The sequence below is a fragment of the Phacochoerus africanus genome, chromosome 1, assembly GCF_016906955.1.
Source record: "Phacochoerus africanus isolate WHEZ1 chromosome 1, ROS_Pafr_v1, whole genome shotgun sequence".
Lineage (NCBI taxonomy): Eukaryota > Metazoa > Chordata > Mammalia > Artiodactyla > Suidae > Phacochoerus > Phacochoerus africanus.
This window is the reverse complement of record NC_062544.1, coordinates 44754398-44777744: the sequence shown is the minus strand read 5'-3', so window position 1 is coordinate 44777744 and position 23347 is coordinate 44754398. Positions and strand designations below refer to the sequence as shown.

At 42.1% G+C, this 23347-nt stretch overlaps 1 protein-coding gene and 1 pseudogene across 1 annotated transcript in view; one reads left to right on the top strand and one right to left on the bottom strand.

Moving 5' to 3' along the window:
• Nucleotides 1-2886: 2886 nt before the first annotated feature.
• LOC125111773 (ferritin light chain-like) lies at nt 2887-3410 on the top strand (annotated as a pseudogene).
• Nucleotides 3411-9758: 6348 nt separating this feature from the next.
• ANKRD55 (ankyrin repeat domain 55) overlaps nt 9759-23347 on the bottom strand; it is a 113947-nt gene continuing 100358 nt past the window's right edge. The window contains exons 10-12 of the mRNA XM_047758445.1: nt 22682-23343; nt 12141-12233; nt 9759-10187 (exon numbers count right to left, since the gene is read on the bottom strand). Of these exons, the coding sequence (XP_047614401.1) occupies nt 10066-10187; nt 12141-12233; nt 22682-23343 (877 nt within the window). The 3' untranslated portion in view covers nt 9759-10065. The remainder of the gene's footprint in view (nt 10188-12140; nt 12234-22681; nt 23344-23347) is intronic.

Sequence of the window (23347 nt, the reverse complement as noted above, 5' to 3'; positions counted from 1 at the left end):
TCCCGTTGTGGCTCAGTGGTTAACGAATCTGACTAGGAATCATGAGGTTGCAGGTTTGATCCCTGGCTTTGCTCAGTGAGTTAAGGATTTGGCCTTGTCGTGAGCTGCGGTGTAGGTTGCAGATGTGGCTCAGATCCCGCGTTGCTGTGGCTCTGGCGTAGGTTGGTGGCTATGGCTCCGGTTCGACCCCTAGCCTGGGAATCTCCATGTGCCTCAGGAGCGGCCCAAGAAATGGCAAAAAGACCAAAAAAAAAAAAAATTATCAAGAAGATATATTCTTCAGATTCAGTTTAATTGAAAAAAGGCAATTACTCGTATGTTGATGTTGGTGCAATTTTAAAGTAACAAAAAAAATTAGAGTCAAGTTCCCATTGTGACAGAGTGGAAATGAATCCAACTAGGGTCCATGAGGACATGGGTTTGATCCCTGCCCTTGCTCAGTTGGTCCGGGATCCCAAGTTGCTGTGGCTCAAGTGTAGGCTGGCAGTTGTAGCTCTGATTCAGTCCCTAGCCTCGGAACTTCTATATGCTTTGGATGTGGCCCTAAAAAGCAAAGCAAGAAAAAAAAAAAACAGAGCCAAGTATTATATTTATTAAATTATTGGAGCCAAGTATTGTATTTATTAAATTACTAGGATTTATAAAGTTAACTTTCAAATGTTGACGATAAAACACACTTGAGGACCTTCTTTATACTTTGTTCTAAACTTCTTTTCTCATAAGAACCAGCATTTCACTGAAAACCCAGTAAGAGAGGTTATTTTTAACTGAGGCTCAATGTCTATGTGTGCACATATTTGGGTCTGTGCTACATCAGCCAATTCTCTGTCATCAGGAGACTGCTTTGAAAGTCGAGGAGTCCAGGCTTCTTCCTTCTCCCCTTCCAGGGTTCATGAGCACACCCACAGGGCGGGTAAATGGCTAAGAGAAATGGGAACACCCTAATCAGTTTGTTTTGCTTCTTGAGAGCAGTTGTGTTAAAAGGTTTGCATGAAGAGAGAAAGTAATGGATAATCCATTAAAACGCTGTGCCTCAGGAGTACCATCAATGCCTCCCTACTTTCTGCTAGTGTAATTTCCGTGAAGGAAAATTGCTCGGTCGTGTTCCTCCTGCCCCTCCACCCTGAGAAACCTCACTTCTGGCTTGGGCTGAGAAGGGCCCTGACTGGGAGTGGGACTGGCTGGTGAGAGGATCAGCTTCATCTCCACCGCCCACCCCTCATTTCTCTTCTCCACTTCCTACAGAGTCTCAGAAGTTGGCTTTCCTTTCCTGAATAGGTCTGCTGATGAAAAAATGAGGTCAAATGAACATGAAGTATCATTCTGAGAAAGAAAATGTATGCAATGCCTTTTGATACTGAAGCAGCTTTGTCAAAAAAAAATTTTTTTTTTTTTGCCTAACCAGTAAGATTACCACTTTATAAGAACCAGTCCAGATTTCCTCATACTCTGACCTGTACCACCTACAAAAAAAGACTTTGGTTTTGAGTGTCAGGATCTTGAAGAGATAACAGTGTTGATACTCTGGATTATCATTTCAGTTTTTATTCAAATTTGTTCATGTCTAGTCTTCTTTATTTTCAGGCTCTGAGACTGTGACTCTGGGACTGTAACTTAGAGTGGAGAAATAAAAGTAGAGAAATACTTTTGAAACAATATTTTGCTTTATTAAAAGATAGTTTTCTGGCTTCAAATCCTTATCATTTAACCTCATCCTTATCACTTAACCTCATATAAACTTTTTTTTATATCCTTTGTACTCTATATGTTCTTTTTCCTGCAGCACCTACCCCAGTTCAAGCAGTCAGCGAATGTTTGTTGAAAGAGTGAATGACTGTGTGAATTTTTTACCTTACTTGCTGCTGACCCACAATAGGCTAAGGCAAGGACAGAGAATATGGAACAGAAAAGGAGATAACTTCTAGATCTTGACATTAGAACTGGATATCAAAGAGGCCTTCCTGCCTATCTGAATGATGCCTGAGGTCTTGGGCCATGTAGTTTAAAGCAACCTTTCTCCTTACCAACCAATAGTAATTGGTTATGCCAACTAGCTGAGGAATTCAAACCCATATATATTCATTCCTGCACAAAAGATATATAGTTTGCCTGGCTCATAAAAAACAAAAACAAACAAATAAAACTTGTTTCTCCTCTTGATTCTGGGAGAGCTGGCCTAAGGAAAGATATTTCCTGCCTGACTTTCATCCCTTACCATGAGGTGATGTTTATTTCTTAGCTAGGAGGGCAGCAAAGGGGGATCACATGTGTTTCCTGAATGTTGGGGGCGGGGGTAACAAGATCAGATATGCAGTCAGAGAGAGCTCTGCCTACATTAAGGCCAGGCTACCTGATCAGAAAAAAAAACTGACTACATTGAGCTGTGAGCTGTTAATAGGCTCACAACCTAACAGAAAAAATAGTGTTCATCCACGGATACTCATTCAGGTGTGATCTGGCTCAAGATGAGCTCTGAGGGGAATCCCATTCTGGTTGTAGTGCTGACTCATGAGATGGGTCTCATTAAACCCTTGGACTGAATTCTATCCCATGAGATGTTATAATTTAATACAGCAAAACCTAGACATGTGGCAATTCCTCTTGAGACAGGCATGAGTCCTGTTCTCCAGCATTAGTGTTAGCAAAGGAATACATTTTAAAAATATTATTGCAGTGCACTCCATGGTCCCGTGGTCTGTCTTTTGCTTCAGAAGTGTTTGAATGGAACAGATCCAGAGATGTGCCTCCTTTCAGCCTCCAACCACCTTCCAGCTCTTTTCCAGTCACAACCTTCACAACCATCTTCTCAACCATCCTCTGCCTCCAAGAGCAACCAACACCATTTTTTTTTTTTTTTTGAGTTTACCTCTTTATTGTGGATCAGTCATGAGCTCCCAAAGTTGTCAGAATTATTCCACCCAGGTGGAGGCCACCATCAACTGCCAACTGCCTGGTCAACCTGCACCTGTGGGTCTCCCACTCTGATCTCTCTCTGGGCATCTATTTTGACTGTGATGATGTGGCTCTGGCGGGCATGGGCAACTTCTTTTCTGAGTTGGCTGAGGAGAAGCGTGAGGCCACCAAGAATCTCTTGAAGATGCAAAACCAACATGGAGGCTGAGCCCTCATGTTGTGCAGGATGTGCAGAAGATGCCCAGGATGAGTGAGGTAAAACTCTGGATACCATGGAAGCAGCCATGGCCTTGGAAAAGAATCTGAACCAGGCCCTTTTGGATCTGGATGCCTAGTCTGCCCTCATCTCTCTGACTTTCTGGAGAGCCACTTTCTAGATGAGGAAGAGAAATTGTCAAGAAGGTGGGTGACCACCTGACTAACCTTGCAGGCTGGCAGGCCCCCAGGCTGGCCTGGGTGGGTGTATTTTGGAAAGGCTCATCCTCAAACACAACTAGGAATCTCTGGAGCCCAGTGGCCTTTCTCTGGAGGGGACCCTCTCTCACCCCTCTGGTATCAGGGCTTCTGCCTGAGCCTCTCCCTGTAGCCAGTAGGCATCTTTTAAACCACCCTGGAGGTTTCTCCCAAGCCATGGTCCAAATGCAACCAATAACGCATTTTGCAGGAAAAAAAAAAAAATTTAAGTGCTCTTAATTCTGAAAGATGTTCCCCCAAATTGTTATACCCAATATTGTACTGATAAACCAGATTTCAAATAAAATAAAGCCCTGATTTGTAATGTTTGCCAATTTCCATAGTGTAAATGTTCCCACCACGGCCATTTTCAAGCCACCAATGGTTGAACAACAGTTCACAAAATTCCCAAATACTAGATTTAACAATCAAGTCTTGCAAGCTGTTGAGAACTGGTGCCAGCACATCCATGGAAGCAAAATCTTATTTACTTTATAAGTCATACAAAGGGCCTTACGGAAGTTTGCATCTCCATCTATAGATGAAGATAAGATGTGGCAAAGGTAAGGTGGTGCTTGCTAAACTCCCTACTACAGAGATTTAATGGGCTAGCTCTCAGGGACTAGAGATTCAAGGGAGAGCAGATGACTTAAATCTTTACAATTTTTTTCTTTGTATTATATCCCCCCTGCACCCCACTATCCCCCACCCCTTCCCTGAGTGACATGTGCAGAGAACACTGGGATAGATATCTTAGAGTGAACTACTTAGTCACATAAGAACACTGTCTTGGTTTTTAGCTTTTCTTGAATTCAGTCTTGCTTGGCTTTGCCATATAAATCCTAGAAACTCCTCTAGTAGCCTCCTTCTAGCTATAAACTATAATGCTGACTGGCTTCACTTTCTATTTGTTGTTGTTCTCCTACATGCTTTCAGAAACTCTGCTCTTGTCATCTAACTTAGCAGCCTGACTAAGTTATACTTTAAAATATAGTTAGTGTTTAACTCAATACAATACAAATGATAGAACAGGGCTTAGCAATAAAGTCTCTCTAGTCCCATAGTCTATATACATTAATTATCCAGTAATTGTATTCCTGTTCCAAAATTTCATAGGTGTGGTATACCTTTGACACAGCCTCCTTTCTGAATTATTTATTCAGCCTATATTCTATATAGGCAAATTTGAGCAACTGTTAATATTTGTAGAAAGAGCCCACCAACCCAGTCACTTGTGCTAAACCAGGTAGAGTTCTTGGAAGTTAGGTTTTTTTCTCCCCTTTTAGTTCCCTTGAGTAATCACCCATTTTTGTCTTTTCTAGGGTCACACCCGAGGCATATGGAGTTCCCAGGCTAGGGGTCAAAGTGGATCTGTAGCTGCCAGCCTATGCCAGAGCTACAGCAACGTGGAATCCAAGCTGCGTCTGCGACTTACACCGCAGCTCACGGCAACACAGGATCCTTAACCATTGAGTAATGGTCAGGAATCGAACCTGAAACCTCATGGTTCCTAGTAGAATTCGTTAACCACTGAGCCACGACGGGAACTCTTGAGTAATCATCTGGTTTAACACAGGTTAATTTCTTCCAGAAAACACTTAACTCCAATGCTCTCATCTTCTAGAATTAAGCCAATATAAACAGACTCCCATGCCGAGACCAGCTCAGCAGGATGGGGCTGAAGAACAGGTGCTGTGAAACTTAAGGAAAAAAGTTAACATAAAACAAGACACAGAGATATTTATCTTAAGTAAAGGTGGGAACCAGGGGACTCAAGGTCTCAGGGACCAAGAGCACCGCCTCAAGAAACCACACTGCTTTTATGGTGCTCTTTAGGAATACCTCAAGTGAGGAGGGGGCTCTGGGTGGAGGATATAGGGTTTGTTTATTATTTTAGAAGTTCTTTTATTATTTTAAAAGTCACTTAGCTGGTAGAAGATTAAGCTTTTACTCTGACCTTTAGGCACATGACAATCATTAGCATTTGAGTTAGTTATCTATGCATAGCATTCCAGAGAATCCTCACTGTGCTTCCGCAAACGGCATGCCTATGGCGTGCCTAGGTTTGCACTTTGGTTTTCTTTGCTAATGCATATTCTGTTAATGACCGCTCTTAAACCACTTGGCCACCAGGTTCCTCTTTCTCTTATTCCTTAGAGGACATGTCATGCTTGTGCAAATGGCGTGCCAATCTGCACAGGTCCAGTGTGCCTAGACCAATGCATTATGTCCTCATTCAGCTGACCCTATGAATAACTTATGCCTTTAGGTCTTTGTTCTTAAATCATTTACCAGCACTGCGACTGTTTTTCCAGCAGGAAGATGGGATAAAGTAAAGCAGGGCAAGGTGGAGTTTTCAGCAAAGAGGCCAAGAAAAGATTGTAGAAACATGTCTCGCGACACTCCCATGACTCCATCTTATTATCCCTTCCAACTCTTTTAGGTCACGGTTTGATCCACAATGTGATTTTAGAAAACCCCACCAAGTGACTGATTAGAAATATAGTGCCTCCCAGAAAGACAAAAATAACCACTGATTCTGCGGTTTGCTTCTATTTTTTGAAATGTACCAATGCATGTCTCTAAGCAAGTGTATCCTGGCATTTTAAAGATGGTCTTTTGAAAACAGTATTTTCAAATTCACCATAAGCTTAAATAGGGTAATTAAGAAGGAACATATTTGACCTTAGGGTGAGCTGTAACACTCAAGCCGAAACCTAAATTAAGGGAACACAATAGCGTTTCCATATGTAGTGGCTTGACTCTCTTATTCCCTTCAGGGTAAAATGATATCTTAAAATCAGGGAATTCTATCAGAACCACATATTTCCTAGACATTGACATAGAAATATTAATACTGGTAGAAGAAGTCTGTCAACAAACTATAGGTTTCAATCAAAACTATTGTTCTTCAAAGCAAATACCTTGCCATTCTGATTTCCATTTTAGTCCAGCCTTTGTCTTTCAAGCAGCTGAATGACTTTGAGGACATCTCCAGAGGCCGAATCTGGAAAGGCAATGAATAAATTGTATCAAAAGCTGAGAAGTTTCTTTCTTTCTTTCTTTTTTTTTGGTCTTTTTGCCTTTTCTTGGGCCGCTCCCACGCATATGGAGGTTCCCAGGCTAGGGGTCTAATTGGAGCTGTAGCTGCTGGCCTACACCACAGCCACAGCAACGCCAGATCCGAGCTGTGTCTGCGACCTACACCACAGCTCATGGCAATGCCAGATCCTTAACCCACTGAGCAAGGCCAGGGATCAAACCCGCAACCTCATGGTTCCTAGTCAGATTCGTTAACCACTGAGCCACGATGGGAACTCCAAAAAGCTGAGAAGTTTCTAATTAGCATGTTATACTAGCACAGTTGTCACCAAAAGGACAACGGTAGTTATCACATTAATATGTGAAAAACAGGAAATATCTTGCTAATTATTAAATTCCTAGTAAAAAGTTTATTACTGGTGAATGGTAAATCACCTTACAACTTGCTAGTGGTCCACACATTAGGAAAACTGAGAGTAATGTTCACTTTTTTTGTGGTGGTCTGGAGCTGAACCTGCAATATTGCCAAGGTATTCCGAAATTAGCTGTGTGACTTTGGGCAAATTACTTAGTTCTCTCTCTGCAGTGATCCCTTTTCTGTTCTCAGGGGATATAGGTTGATGTAATGATCCAAATGAAATAATGTGTGCCAAGTTATGATTTTTATGTCCTTAGCAATGAAGGGAAATATAAGCTGTAAAAGAACAACAAAAAAATCATTTCAGGGAGTTCCTACTGTGGCTCAGAGGTAATGAATGTGACTAGTACCCATGAGGACATGGGTTCAATCCTTGGTCCCACTCAGTGGGTTAAGAATCTGGTGTTGCCATGAGCTGCGGCATGGGTCACAGATTCAGTTAGGATCTGGCATGGTTATGGCTGTAGCTGGCAGCTACAGCTCTAATTCAACACCTAGCCTGGGAACTTCCATAGTTGCAGGTGTAGCCCTGAAAAAAAAAAAAAAAACAAACAAAAAAACAAAACAAAACAAAAAAACTTAGATGAAAAAGTGGCTTGAAAATTTTTTAAAGTTGGGCACAAATTGGTGAACACTTCTATCTGATTTGGTCAGTAAAATACTAAGGAAGACTCTACCCCCAAACAGGCAACTTTACTTACAGGCAAAAGAAGAGCTGCTCTATTTAAAGAGGTGGTAGTGGGCAGCACATTACTTCTTCGTAGCTAAGAGAAGATTCTTGGAGTTCCCATTGTGGCTCAGCACCAATACAACTAGTATCCATGAGGATGAGGGTTGCATTCCTGGCCTTGCTCAGTGGGTTAAGGTTCTGGTGTTGCTGTGAGCCGTGGTGTAGGTTGCAGATGCAGCTCGGATCCCTCATTGCTGTGGCTGTGGCATAGGCTGGAGGCTGCAGGTCTGATTCAACCCCTAGCCTGGGAACTTCCATATGCCACAGGTGCAGCCCTAAAAGACAACAAAACAAAACAAAACAGAAAAGATTCTTAAAACAACATGGATGGAAAGGCCCAATTCTAGAAGAGTCTATGTGTGTATATATAAATGTAGGTGTTGGGGGATGGGGGGTTTTATGCAGGGGTGTTTTGTGTTGTTTTATTGCTTTGATTTCTTAGCATCACTTGGTGATCTCTTGGGGCGTGAGCTTTAGTTAGTGTGGTAATCTTTTGGATAATTTGTAAATATTCCGAATATTTACAAATATTCTGACACAAATGGAAGGATTGCATTTCTCTATCCCCTTTGACGTTAGGCATGTCCATATGGCTTAATCTGGCAAATAAGATGTGAGAGCAAGTGATGAGACTCACCTCTGATTTTCTCTATTTTGGTAGCCAAGGAAGTATATGTTGAAATGGAATCTACAGCAGCCGACTCTGCCAGTTGGAAGTGAGGCATATATTGTGAATGAGAAAAAAAATTGTGTTAGCCAATGAGATATGGGTGTTGTTCTTTACTGAAGCAGAGGCTGGGCTATCCCAGCTAGCTGAGGCAGGGTAGGGCCAGGTACCTACTCGTGGATGGACATGGATTCAGAAGTAGCTAAGTGACAGAAATGAACAGCCTACCTGATACTTACAAAGCATGATTCTTCAAAGACAAAAATAGACCCCCCCCCCACACACACAAAAAGGAAAGAAAACCCTTCAGAATCTATGTCCTGAGAGCACTTCCATTTGCACCAGGATTTGCTTTCCCTCTAGCTACTGTCTACCTTGGGAGGCTGGTGCATAGGCTTGCTTGCTTGCTTTCTTGCTTGCTTGCTTTCCTTCTGTCTGTCTGTCTGTCTCTCTTTCTTTATTTTGCCATACCCATGGCATGTGGAAGTTCCCCTGCCATGGACTGAATCTGCATCACAGCAGTGACCTGAGCTGCTGCAGTGACCACACTGGATCCTTAACCCACTGTGCCACAAGAAAACTCCCAGAGGCCTTCTCTATTACAATCTCTGATTCAGATGACTATCACTATCAAAATGAGACTGTGGAATAATAAATTCTTCCATTATCACTTCTTACATCTCTGTACTTTGGCAACTCCCTTTGTATCTCTGTATTTCCTTCCTTTTCTCCTAAAAAAAAAAAAAATAAAAAAGTTAGGTGATTGAATGCCAAGTATGTTCCAGGTACTGTACACATTTCTAGAAGTGCAAAGTAGAATGTGATTTGGCCTCAGAGGAGCTTCTATTTAGTTAATGGCACATGGTTTTTATTATCTCATTCAATAAATAATACTAACATAAAATGGTAAATGTTATACTTGAGATATTTCCAGAATAACATGCAGACTTGGAAATAGCATGGAGTGACTTATATGGCTAAGCCTTGTTTAAATCAATCCAAACGATACACAAATATCTTAATAAGGAGATCTGCAGTTAGTAGTAGTCTTTCAAACTCTGCTAAGCCATAAGTATGAAAATGTCTTGAGTAGACAGAGACCATTATTTTGAAACAGAAAAAAAGAATGATTAAATATGTAAAGTATTTGAGGAATGTATGAGAAATGTCTATTTCATTCTGGTAGGCCAGAATGTAGACCTTTCCAACTCACATGATCTTCTCAGTCTTGGAACAATCAATCATATCTGAAAATGACAATAGGTGGAAATAATAAAAAAACAAAGAAGATACATAAACACTGTTAAGTGATTTGGGCTTTAGCCAGAAGCTGACAATGTTAGAAAATATTTTGCAGAAGACTGTACATTGAAAAGCCATAAACACGAACTGATTAAAGGAATTTACTTCTTTAATTTTAATTGTTTTTTAGTCTAAAGTAGAATTGCAATAAATGTAAAGAACACACCTGCAATGTGCTTTCTTTGTTTATTACTCAGCAAAGCATACATTAAAAAAAAAAACCAACCCTACAAAATCATTAAATAAAGTCAAAACATGCCACACAGCAAACCAAACATAGCTAAGGTTCCCTGCTGATAACATATTGTGAATTTTTATTTTGGCATGTAGAGGTCACAGAAACTCACAGACTTATAATATACACACAGTCAAAGATTCTAAGTGCTTATTTGGAATAAAGAATTTTGAGTTATAAAACCATGAATGGCTTATAGAATGCAATTTACTAAATTAGTCTTTGTTTTACCAACTAAAGTAATCTTATTCTTTGACAATTGAAAATATATATAATCTATATTTTTTACAGTCAGTGACCCACAGTTAATTTTTATCATTGGTGGGATTGGCGGAGTTTTCGCTCTCTTCAGTTGGTGGGCTGTGTCCTCGCTGACTTGGAATAGCAGGAAGGACTCGGTTTGTCCGAAGAGGTTCTCCAGATAGAACTGGGAAGAAAGAATAGAACGACCTTCAAGGCTTGCTTCTCTCAGTCTCACAGGGAATAGTGGTGGGAGAATTGTGATTTTTCTGAAGGAACGGAGGTCCTTCTTAAGAAGCTTGTCTTGGGGACAGCTAGACTGCTGGAAAAAGCTGTGTATATCTATCTGCTTGGGCTTCACATGTAGTCAGAGGTGTCAAATATGCACAAATACAAGGCGGGACCAAGTTCGATCAAAACAGGATCGGGCTGTGCGTGCCTGGCAGAGCCTCTTTTCCTTGGGTGGAGTAGCCCTTGATGGCCAAGTCAGCACAAGGCTCTAAATAAGCCCCAAGATGTTTGTACTGTGCCTTTATGCAAACCTCAAAAGGTTCTCAGGTTTATTTTAGGAAAAGCACTTCATCTTTCCATTTCTTTTTCGTTAAGCTACAGTCGATCAAAGATCTTTACCTTCTCTTGTCTCCTTAAATTTCAATGTGAAAAGGAAAGCCCCTAGGCTCTGCCAAACTAAATCCTTTTTCTTTGGCTTCTCTAAGCCAGACTAGGATTCAAGGCTGCGTGACTCTTTCCTTAACTAGATGGTCTTTGTGATTAGGTTTCTGCTTAAAGACAAGGTCAGACTTGAGTTTCATTCAGTGACTGAATTCACACCATCCAAAACTCTCACTTTAGACAAATCAGTAAGGGCAAAGGAACTAAGCTGTCAGGGAAGAGGTCTTGGTTTCTGTTACTGTGTGGGTGACTGGACAGATCTCTATGTCTGCCTTTCCTTATCTGCAAAAAGACAGAGTTGTACTAAGGCCCCGGGTTTCACTGTCTTTACCTAAAGGCTCTCCAACTCTTGATTTGTCTCCTCTGAACTATAGCTTGGGGCAGAAAAGATATATTGGATATTTACTCTGTGCAAATAATTGCCCAGTGTTTTATATACATACATATGTATCTCATTTAATCTTCCCCAAAATCTTATCAGGTTCACTACTCTTACAGGTTAAGTGAAGAAACTGAAATACAGAAAGGTTAAGGAACTTGTCTTAGGGCAGCTTCTAAATCATCTAACGTCTGTAATAAGAGGATGTGGAGTGAGTGTGTGTGTGTGTGTGTGTGTGTGTGTGTGTGTGTACACGCCTGCATACATGTTATAAATAAGTGGGTTGGGATAGGAAGAAAAGGAAGGGAGAAAATTAGAATTCAGGGAGTATTACTTGTTTCATGAAGCAGCTGACTCAGTAACCTGTAGTTTTGTTTCTGGCTCTGCTACTTACGACCTCAGTAATAATGGACCAGTCATATAACCCTTCTGAACTCAGTTTTCTCATCTATACTGCCTCAGAGTACAGAGAGTAGGATAACCAAACTCAGAATTTCCGGGTGTGGGGGCCAGGAATCCACTTTATAACAAGCTCCCCAGATATATACTGAGGACAAACTTGATTATCTGGTGAACAGAATATATTAATAGGTTGTATTGTGAGGAGTTTTGAATAATATACTATAAAATAATGCCCAAAGTAAAACTAATAAACAGCATCTACTTGATTACTCCTTTCTGCTCCAAATTCCTAAAATTTGCATAGGCTGTGAATACAGAGGTAACACATTTCTATCTGTCCAATAAAGTAAAAAGCCAATGTCAGGAAGCCAGTCTTCAGAGAAGAATTCGTAAAGTATCTTTTAAAAGGCATTAAATAGTACATAGCAAAATAAACTTCTATTATTGTTTTTATAATCCAAACACAAAAATTCCTCAAGGGAGGGAGTATTTCTTTTAAACAAGCATTACCAAGTTGGATGAAGCTTTAAAGACTGTCTCTATTCTATTTTCCTGTAATTTACATGTTTTGGCGCCTGATGTTTTCTTGAAAAATGAAAGTAAACTGAAATAACATTTAGTCCTGTCCAGATGTGTTAACAGTGTTAACATTTGCAAAGGAAGCTGAGGAAGATTCAAAATACTTACATTTTTGGTCTGGTAGGGGAGCTAAGTTGTTCCGGGTAAAAGGAAGATCCCTGATTTTGGGTCTCTTTGGAGAGAGATGCTGAAAATTTTGTCCTGGGGACAAACACATGTGCATCAATCGTTTGAGACTCAACCAAGTGTAAATTATAAAATTCAATGGATAAGAGAATCATAAAAGTTGTTAGAGATCATGAAATTTATTATGCTAACAACAACAAAAATAATTATAGCTACACCATACTGAGTTTCTCTCACATGCCAGACACCAGTTGAGTGAAAGAAAAGGTATCAGAAATCATTTCTTTTTTTTTTTTTCCCCTAGGGCTGCACCCTTGGCATATGGAAGTTCCCAGACTAGGGATCCAATCGGAGCTGTAAGTCACTGGCCTATACCACAGCCACAGCAACTTGGGATCTGAGCCACGTCTGTGACCTACACCACAGCTCACCGCAACGCTGGATCCTTAACCCACTGAGCGAGGCCAGGGATCAAACCTGCATCCTCATGGATCCTAGACAGGTTCGTTAATGACTAAGCCACGAAGGGAACTCTCAGAAATCATTTCTTGAGTAAACTCATTTAACTAAAATTTTATAAACAAACACAATTGGCCACACATGCTACAAAACTTGAAAACCTGAAAAAACAAAATAGGGCATTAGTGTATTGCATATCTGTCAATCTGTGTTGAATGAGTGGGTGATGAGTAGGATATATTCTCCTAGAGCAGTGTTTCTCCATCCTGGCTGCCCAGAGAAATTATTTGAGGAGTTTTTTTTTTTTTTTTAAGTGCTACTCTGGCTGAATACCACACCCATTAAATGAGAATCTCTGGGGCTGGGATAGGATGCCAGATTTTTGTCAGCTCCTAGTTGATTCTAATGTGCAGCCAGGATTGAGAATCCCTGACCTAGAAATGGGAGCTGGGTGAGAGCACCGGGGAGATCTGGCTGGTCTAATTTAGACGGCGAGCATGATTAGCTGGAGCCTGTGTACCAGTTCTTCAGTTTTCAGGAATTTTGTGAGCTGGTTGACAGCATACTTGGGGGCTTGACATCAGACATGGTGGGAGTACTTACAGCAGGGAAATCAGCAAGATTGATTTTTCTCTGAAGAGCCAACTCTTAGGCATTGATTAGCACACAACTGATTATAAGAGATGGATGTTCCAAATATCTGAAGATAGGAGTGACTACACAAAACTTAAGTCCACTTAACAAGCTGACTGGAGTTCCCGTCATGGTGCAGCGGAAACGAGTCCGACTAGGAACCATGAGATTTTGGGTTCGATCCCTGGCCTCGCTCAGTGGGTTAAGGATCCGGCCTTGCCATGAGCTGTGGTGTAGGTCACAGACACGGCTCAGATCTGGCGTTGCTGTGGCTGTGGCGTAGGCCGGTGGCAACAGCTCCAATTAGACCTCTAACCTGGGAACCTCCATATGCCGAGGGTGGGGCCCTAGAAAAAACAAACAAACAAAAAAACAAGTTGACTGAATGGTGGAATGAGTGGGAACTTGGGCTCTAGGGTCAGACAGGATTAGGGTTAATTTCCAATTTAGGCATTTGAATTCTTTCTCTAAATCTCAATTTGTTTGTATGTAAAATGGTGAAAATAATTGCATCTGTCTTTTCTGGTTGACATAAAGATTAAATAAAACAACTGTAAAGCATTTAGCTTAAAGAGTAAACATTCAGTAAAGATCAGCAATTATTACAGTGGAGTGTTCAACATGATCTCCTGGTCAGCGGGCCATGTATTCATTTGATCTTTTGCCTAGTAGTTTGGTAAGAACCAGAATCATTACAGCAACACTCATGGGGCTTCAGTTTTCTGTTTGGGTAAAGTAGTCCTTAAAATAGGGGGAAAAAAGCATTAGCCAAGATCTATTTTCCATCAGCTTTGGTGAATCCAATGGTAGATTTGCATGAGTCATATGAGCAGTGTCATTTGATGATTAAGCAAAATTTCCAGTTTTTTTGGTGCACATTTTGCCCTTATATTCTTATTCCTTTGAACTCTGGTCAAATAATGTCAGAAGCCATTATTTAAAAAGAAAAATGGTCCTGAGTAGAATTACAGTACAACCTGTATCAGCTCATACCTTATTTATCCATGAACACTGGAGCAGAAATTTGCATAACCGATAAAGATAATTATGGATAATGCATACTGAGCACTTACTACTGAAAAGGACTGGACTAAATACATAATCTCATTTAATCCTAACAACCACTTTCCCTTGTGAGATAGATACTATTATCATCTCCACTTTACAAAGGAGGACACTGTGGCTTGGAGGAGTTCTAAATAGTGTTCAAGGTCACATGATGGGAAGTGACAGAGCCTGGGCTCCAACCCAGGTCTGTCTGGCCCTAAAATCCACAGGATCCTCCCACTTTAGAGGCCAAAGCAATATGGATAGGAGGAGAGAATGCAGAGAGGACTTCAGCAGGATTTGGGAGAGAAATTGGGAGGAGACAAACTTTATTCCACATTGGCATTTTGCTCAGTTTTGAAGAACACAGAAGAATGTACACAGTCCAGAGTTCTCTTATCTGTGCTACAGGCACCTTCGGGGAGGGTCTAGCCTGTGGGGACAGGGTCGAGGGTCGCTGTGGAAAGATTTTTGTAGTTAAATGAGGAAATAGAAGTGAATGAAAATGAGTAATAATAAAAAATACATTCAGCACTCATCTACAGCAAACTAATTGTATTCCACAGCCTAAAATATGAAGAGGAGATGGCGAGGTGTTCAGGAGGGCTGACGAGAAAAGAGACAGGTAAATCTGTACTTTTGAAGGCCATGAGGGAGGCTGCATACTGTGAAAGCACCACAGAAGAAAGAAGGGTCCAGAAAGGTCTGAGGGTCTTGAATCCCATAGTCCTTGCTTGTATATCTGCTCTACAACTCCCTGGCTAGCTCTGTGACCTTAGGCAGGTGGGCTAACCACTCTACTCCTTAATTTCTCCATCTCTAAAATGGGGATAAGAGTTCCCCTGTAGCTCTGCAGTAACCAACTCGACTAGTATCCATGAGGACACAGGGTTCAATCCCTGGCCCTGCTCAGTGGGTTAAGGATCTAGTGTTTCCATGAGTTGTGGTGTAGGTTGCAAATGCGGCTCAGATCCCTCGTTGCTGTGCTGTGGCATAGGCTGGCAGCTACAGCTCTGATTTGACCCCTAGCCTGGGAACCTCCATACATTGAGGGTGCAGCCTTAAAAAAAAAAAATGGGGATAAATACTCTCCTGCAGTGGTGGTGAAGGGAAAGTATGTGGTTCACTATTTGCCCCAGAGGAGGCTTAGCAAGGTGGAGCTATCCTTTCATGATGGGTAGTAAAAATGAAACACACCTCCCACAACAGTCAGGGTAACTTCCACACTGGAGGCAAGTTTTGGGCTGGTTCTTTTTTTTTTTTTTTTTTGTCTTTTTCCAGGGCTGCACCCACGGCATATGGAGGTTCCCAGGATAGGGGTCTAATCAGAGCTGTAGCTGCTGGCCTAGACCACAGCTCACGGCGATGCCAGATCCTTAACCCGCTGAGCGAGGCCAGGGATTGAACCCGAAACCTCATGGTTCCTATCGGATTCGTTAACTACTGAGCCATGGCAGGAACTCCTGGGCTGGTTCTTAAAAGATTGTAGGAATCTGCCAAGCACACAGCAGATGAAAGGCAAAAATAACCAGAGCAAAGACATCATCGAGTGAAAAGGTATGGGGTTTTCAAGGAACTGAGAGATATTCAAGGAACTGTTCAAGGGGATGGGAAGGGGTGGGGAGGATTTGAGATGAGACGTGGAGAAAGTAAGAATGGGAAGTGAGGCCAGGCCATGATGAGAGGACTTTGTTTGCTAGAAAGAATCTGGCCATTGTCCTGGAAAGATGCAAAGCTTCTGAGGGGTTTAAACTGAGGTGGTCATAGCATCAGACCTACATGGGGAGGAGAGGGCATCGTTGCAGGACTGTCTAGAAAATTCTGAAGAAGAAAGTTCTCTCTTGAGGGAGGAAGGAAGCATGCACTTTCTTAGGTTCCTCGTGACGACTTGTAAATAACCAGGCTGGGAGCAAACACCACAGAGCTTTCTGTTCCATTTTCTCTGAAAGCTCCTCGCAGTGAATTAAGCTGATGTGCTCCAAATTCCCTCATTAGGGTAAGTGCCTCATTCCCCATCTCTCTCCATCTAGCCCACTGACAGGTCTCAATAAATGTTAAGTAATAATCATTACAGCTAAATGTCCAGGGATGCTGATGTAAGCACAGGATATCAGCTGCCAGGAATTCAAATGGTAGCAATCACGGCTAGCCCATATTATTTCTACTAAATCCAGGTCAGGAAAAGAGAAATTCCAAAGTAAAGGGACGATCCAAGTTCAAGCCGGTGGTGCAGTGGCATGACTTACGGGGTCCAACTGCTTTACCACATTAGGTTTTCGCATCAAGTGTGAGAGCTCAAGGCAGAAATCTGCTGAGTTCCAATCGCCCTAGACTAACAACTCTAACCACTTAAGTCTACCCTCCCAACTGTAGTCTGGAAGCCTCTGCAGTTCTAAAAACAACATCTCAGATTGGGCTAAAAACAGCCACAAAAATAAAATCAAATCCATAAGGCAGAGATATCTTTTTATTTTGGGGAGAACAGTGTAATTTCTAAGAAAATCATGCTGTAGATAATTTGGTAAGCATATTAACAAACTGGACTTTGAGATGTAAAGAGAGAAATGTATACATTGCCATGGTGGTACCTTCCAATTTAGGAAGTCTGGGTTCAAGTTCTGAATATGTTATTAATTAGTCGTAAGGCTAAGCAGGTAATAAATTATAACTGGAAAAGGCCTTATGAAACAAAATGGTCTCAGATCTTTTCTCAGGGGGTGAGAAAACTGGCAAAGAGAGATGACATGTCTCGCCTTAGCAATCAGGGCTCATTCAGGAAAGGAGAGATCTACCTCTCTAGAGCTTTGAAACAAAGGGAATTTCACAGAGGAAGTTGGTTATATTGGTGATAGTAGAGCTAAGAAGCCAAAGGTCACAGCAGAAGGACAATCAGGAGATTTGCCACAGCAGGAAGATGCAACCACTTTTAGGCTGGAGGGATGGGGAAGAGTGGGTGTTACCACAGCCCAGAAGCTAGTGAGAACCATGGCATGAAGGGCTGGGTGGAGGAAGTAGGAGGAGGGAACCCCTACTAGAGACTCCATAGGAAGCAGAGGGACACTGTGCTGTGTGGAACCACACTGCTTGTTCTCTTTCTCTTGCTCTTACTCTTCGGCCAGTGCCTCCTGGTATTTGGCCAAAAGTACCTGGAAGCATGGCAAGGGAGCCTGGGAGCTGAAGGGAAGAGACTAGATCTGAGAGCAAAAAGGCAGTTGACTAGCACACTAAGTTAAATTTCAGTGTCTTTTAAACAAAGGTCATCTAAGGCATAGTGCTTAGCACAGAGCTTGGTGCCTAGTTAAAAAAACCCAAACCAAAACTGAACATACCCATAAATGCGTTTGTCTGGTACTATGTTCAAATCACTGTCACAAGTATTTTACATGTACCAACTTGTTTAATCTTTTTTTCTTTTTTCTTTTTTAGGGCTGCACCTGCAGTATATGAAAGTTCCCAGGCTAGGGGTGGAATTGGAGCTGGAGCCTCTGGCCTACACCACAGCCACAACAATGCCGGATTTGAGCCAGGTCTGCAACCCACACCACAACTCACAGATCCTTAGCCCAGTGAGTGAGGCCAGCGATTGAACCTGCAACCTCATGGATTCTAGTTGGGTTTCCTACCACTGAGCCACAATGGCACCTCCTCAACTTGTTTACCCTTTTTTTTTTGTCTTGTTGCTATTTCTTGGGCCGCTCCTGCGGCATATGGAGGTTCCCAGACTAGGAGTCTAATCGGAGCCAGAGCCACAGCAATGCGGGATCCGAGCTGCGTCTGCAGCCTACATCACAGCTCATGGCAACGCCAGATCATTAACCCACTGAGCAAGGGCAGGGACCGAACCCGCAACCTCATGGTTCCTAGTCAGATTCGTTAACCACTGCGCCACCACGGGAACTCCAACTTGTTTACTCTTAACAGCAACCCACAACCCTAAAAGCGAGGTATTTCCTACCCTACTCTTTTTGAAATGAGGAATCAAAGGCTCAGAGAGAATCAGTAACAGCATGTAAACGAGAGAGCCAGAATTTGAACCCATGGAGTGTGCCTTTAGAATTCCTCTCCTAACCATTGGATATGCTGCCTCTTGATAAATTAAGATGATAGACACACAATAATAATTTAAAGAATGAGTGAATGACTAAAGTTCTTTCCATTTAAAACCCTTATGGCTTTGTATCTAAATATGAGGAGTTCCCTTCTCCTGTTTAAGGATCTGGCACTATCACTGCAGCATCTCAGGTCCCTGCTGTGGCATAGGTTCCATGATCCCTGACCTGGGAACTCCCAAATGCCATCGGTATGGTCAAAGAAACAAAAACATAAGGAGAAAATCAGTGTAAGGTGAGTTGTATACTCCTTTTAGCAAATCCATGTTCCTTAATGTTCATTTATAGGCTGAAGATTCTTGGGAGACTCAGTTACCTAGAACGGTTCCTATTATTATCAGCACTCAAAAATATTGGTGGAAAAAAAAATGCTTTGATACAGGTACTGCTAATTATTTAACATTCCTTTGGAGAATTTTGCTTCTCCCTTTCTGTTTTTCTACCACTATAGGACTTTTCAAGTTATTTCACTGGAAAAGTGAAACAAATCCTCAAACCACATTTATTGAATTTCCTTTTATTTTAAACATATAGAAATTTTAGATGGCACATGTGACAGAATCTACTAGTTCTCTATCCAATATCTACTCTCTCTTTTTCTCTTAGAAACAAAAATACAATTTTAGAGGGACAGCCATGTGCCCAGTTAAAAGACTATAGTTCCCAGTTTCCTTTGTGGATAGTCATGATCATGAGACTAAAGAGCTGGGCGGAGTTCCCATTGTGGCTCAGTGGTTAACAAATCTGACTAGGAACCATGAGGTTGCAGGTTCGATCCCTGGCCTTGCTTCAGTGGGCTAAGGATCCAGGGTTGCTGTGAGTTGTGGTGTAGGTTTACAGACATGGCTCAGATCCCGAGCTGCTGTGGCTCTGGTGTAGACTGGTGGCTACAGCTCCGATTAGACCTCTACCCTGGTAACCTCCATATGCCCGAGGGAGTGGCCCTAGAAAAGGCAAAAAGACCAAAAAAAAAAAAAGAGCTGGCCAGTGAGACGTAAGCTGACTATGAGATTTATGAGATAACTTTTTTTTTTTTTTTGCTTTTTAGGGCTGCACCCACGGCATATGGAGGTTCCCAGGGTAGGGGTCTAATTGAAGCTGTTGCTGCCGGCCTACGCCACAGCCACAGCAACTCAGGATCCAAGCTGTATCTTCGACCTACACCACAGCTCACAGCAATGCTGGATTCTTAACCCACTGAGAGAGGCCAGGGATCGAACTGGCAACCTCATGGTTCCTAGTCGGATTCGTTTCCATTGAGCCATGAGGGTAACTCCCTCTTAGTTTTAATTTCAAATGCCATAAATATTAAAGATAAATAAAGATAACTCACTAATGGGAGCTAATGCAGCTGGGGGACATCCATTTTTTTTCAGCCCTCTCTCTCCTTCCTTCTTCCTGTTCTGTCAGACATTATGAAATGTAAAATGACCTGAAGGGTAGAAGCCATTTGTTAAGCTGTGGAACATACAGATGGAAGGAGCTTGGGTCCCTGGTGATCATGGATCCATCGAGCACCTGGGAACCAACACGTTCGACTTCTTTCACATGAGAACAGTGCATTTCTTTGTTGTTTAAGGCACTATTACTTTGGGTTTCTGTTACAGGCCAATGAAGCCAATCCTAACTGATATAGAAAAGACAGCTCAAGGCTGTCCTGGGAAAGAACAAGACTTTCAAACATTTCAAAAGATTTTCACAAGAGAAGGTATTAGCCAGGACAGGACTACCTCCAGAAAGCAGGCTGAGTTGAGGCCCTGGAGGTCACCGAAGTGTCAAAAGACCAATATCTTTCCGACCCTTCTTCTCAACAAAAGGAAAAACATAACCTATGCTCCAGTGCTTAGTGGAGGAAATAAAATCTTGAGTGGAGTTTTTCTTAGACACCAGGAAATAGCTTTAGTGTGCTTATTCATATTTATTCTGTGCATAATTACATATAAATATGCATGAGTGAAGACAGACTCTACCTCAAAGGTTTCAGACATCAGGCACATGTCAATGAGTGAGGAGAGCCAGACTCATGCTGCATATTAAATGGGAAGAAATATTTCTCATTTCCAAATATATATGGTCCTCCTCCACTTCTAGAAGTACAAAAATCCCTTTTGGTCTCTCACTTTTCCACTTTTGAGAGAAATACAGGTTTGAGAACTATATCATTTTTCCTCTTAACCTTACTATAAGAAAAGCAATGATAGGAGTTCCCACTATGGTGCAACAGGATCAATGGTGTCGTGGGAGCGCTAGGACGCAAGTGTAATCCCAGCCTGGCACAGTGGGTTAAGGATCCAGCCATCGCTGCAGCTGTGGCTTAAGTCACAGCTGTGGCTGGGATCTGATTCCTGGCCCAGGAGCTCCATATGCTACAGCGTGGCCAAAAGAGAAAAAAAGAAAAAAGAAAAAGAAAAACAACAACAGAAACATGTTGATAAAGAACAACTGGAGAAGTTCCTGTTGGTGGCTCAGAGGTAAAGAATCCAACTAGTACCCATGAGGATGTGAGTTTGATCCCTGGCCTTGCTCAGTGGGTTAAGCATCCTGTATTGCCCCGAGCTGTGGTGTAGGTTGCAGACAAGGCTCAGATCCTACATTGCTGTGTCTGTGATGTAGGCTGGCAGCTGCAGCTCCAATTTGATCCATAGCCTAGGAACTTCCATATGCTACAAGTGTGGCCCTAAAAAGCAAAAAAAAAAAAAAAAAAAAAAAAAAGAGGACAACTGGAGTTAGTGGTTAAGGATCTGGCGTTGCCTAAAGCTATGGCGTAGGTCGCAGATGTGGCTCAGATCTATCGTGACTGTGACTGTGGCTGTGGTGTTGGCTGGCAGCTGCAGCTCCAATATAACCCCTAACCTCCATATGCATCAGGTGCAGCCCTTAAAAAAAAAAAAAAAAAAAAAAGAGAGAACAACTCATACTCCATGAAGAGATACTAGAGAGTAGTGTGGAGCGGGTTAAACTGGGGACAGTGATGTCCAATTGGTGTCCATGGGGACAGTGGTTACTCAGATGCAGCCAATTATTGCCAAGTACAATTTGGGTTCAGTGTTACAAGACTTTTCAATTTCTCAAGAGAAACTAGACTTTTAAAATGTTATGCAGAACTTCATGATTTTTAAATATTAGTAATTAATTCACTTGAAAACAAAGAACTGATATTGGAAGTTGTTCTGTAGTCTCTGCATTAGAACAATAGTTTTTAGTCTCTATTGTGCATCAGAATAATCTGTGGGCCATTTAAAAAAAAATAGAAATTTTAGAGTGATATATTTGTTTAGAAATGGGAGAAAAATAGATACATATACAATTGTTTGTATGTGTACAAAATATAGATTCCTTAGAATAACATATTTACTTAAAATGTATATTTTTGTATGTATATGAACATGTATAACATACCTATTGAAGGATAAACAAAATATCAAGACCATTGTTAGTTCTGGATGAGGGCCACAGGGAAGATGGGGGAAGAGGCAAGACGGAGAATTGCCAGGTAACCATTTGATGTGTGTAGAGGCTTGAACTACACGTGTGAATGTTCTCTTTCTGCACATACACACAGAAGGCATTGCCACTTTCCCTTTTCCCTCACCAAGATTTTGTTTCAGTAGGTCTGTCATGGGGACTGAACACTGATTTGAAAACAATCACACAAATCAATCAACTCCTCATAGGTGATATTACCATATACACTGCTGCTTAAGAATCCTTGCTAGTAGAAACAGTAATTTTCCTGCTCTAATCTGCCAGTTAGCACACATTTGCTGTGATGAGAAGACACATACTTTTTTTGTTTGTTTGGTTTTAGGGCTACACCTGTGGAATATGGAAATTTCCAGGCTAGGGGTTGAATTGGAACTACAGCTGCTTGCCTACACCACAGCCACAGCAATGTGGGATCTGTGCTGCATCTTCGACCTATACCACAGCTCATGGCAATGCCAGATCCTTAACCCACTGAGTGAGGCCAGGGATTGAACCTGTATCCTCGTGGATGCTAGTTGAATTTGTTACCACTCAGCCACAACAGGAACTTCAAGAAGGCACATACTTTTACTTGATGATTGTCGACAGGGTGGAAAAACAGAATGTTTCCATAGCCTGGAAATCCTGAATCCAGTGTACGCAAGAGAAAAGGTGACCTAATTGCTGGTTTCCTTCTGGCCCTGCCCTCTAGGCTACCTACTGTCACTCCAGTTCCTAACCCAGAACGGCATGACACATTTCTTTTATAAAGCCTGCCAGGAATGAGGAAGAGAGAAGCAAGGAGTTTACCTGATGATGGATTATGTAGATGAGGAAGATGTGGTGGCCCTGACACCTCCTGGTGACCGGATCTGCTGGTGAGTAACCTGTCTAACAGCATATCAGAAGAAGACACAGTCCAAGCTTTACAGAACACTGGGTTAGAGTCACCTTTCCAAGGGTTATCTAGCAATACCTGGCAGCCAGTTCTGTTATTCAATAAATCCTGCTCACTTCGGCTTTTCTGAGATCGCTGGGCTGTGTTATGAATACCAGGGCTCAGGCCAGCATGGGAAGTGGCCCCCTGGGAGGCTGTCAGGAAGTTATGGCCCAGGGTGATGGGTGGGAGACTCTGTGTTCTGATTGGTGGAAGCCCTTTACGGGCCAGAGGCTTTTTTTCGGGCAAGTGATATTGTGAATTTTCTGAGGTCCTCTTCTTGAAGTCAACCATAGCCACCTGATCACCAGGCTGTTCCTGGCAGTTGGTATCCACGTTGCTGTCAAAGGTGGTGATGATGTCATCGACTTCCGAGGCATGCTCCCCCCTGTGCCAGTCCCCGCTGTGATCCTTTTGATAGGCCCTCTGCTCTTCTTTTTTGTTCTTGCCAAAGATTTGATTGAGCATGCTGAATCGTCCCTCCTTCTTCTGGGGTCTACTGTCCTTGGAAGGAAGGGGTTGAGTCGGCTCTGCTCTGT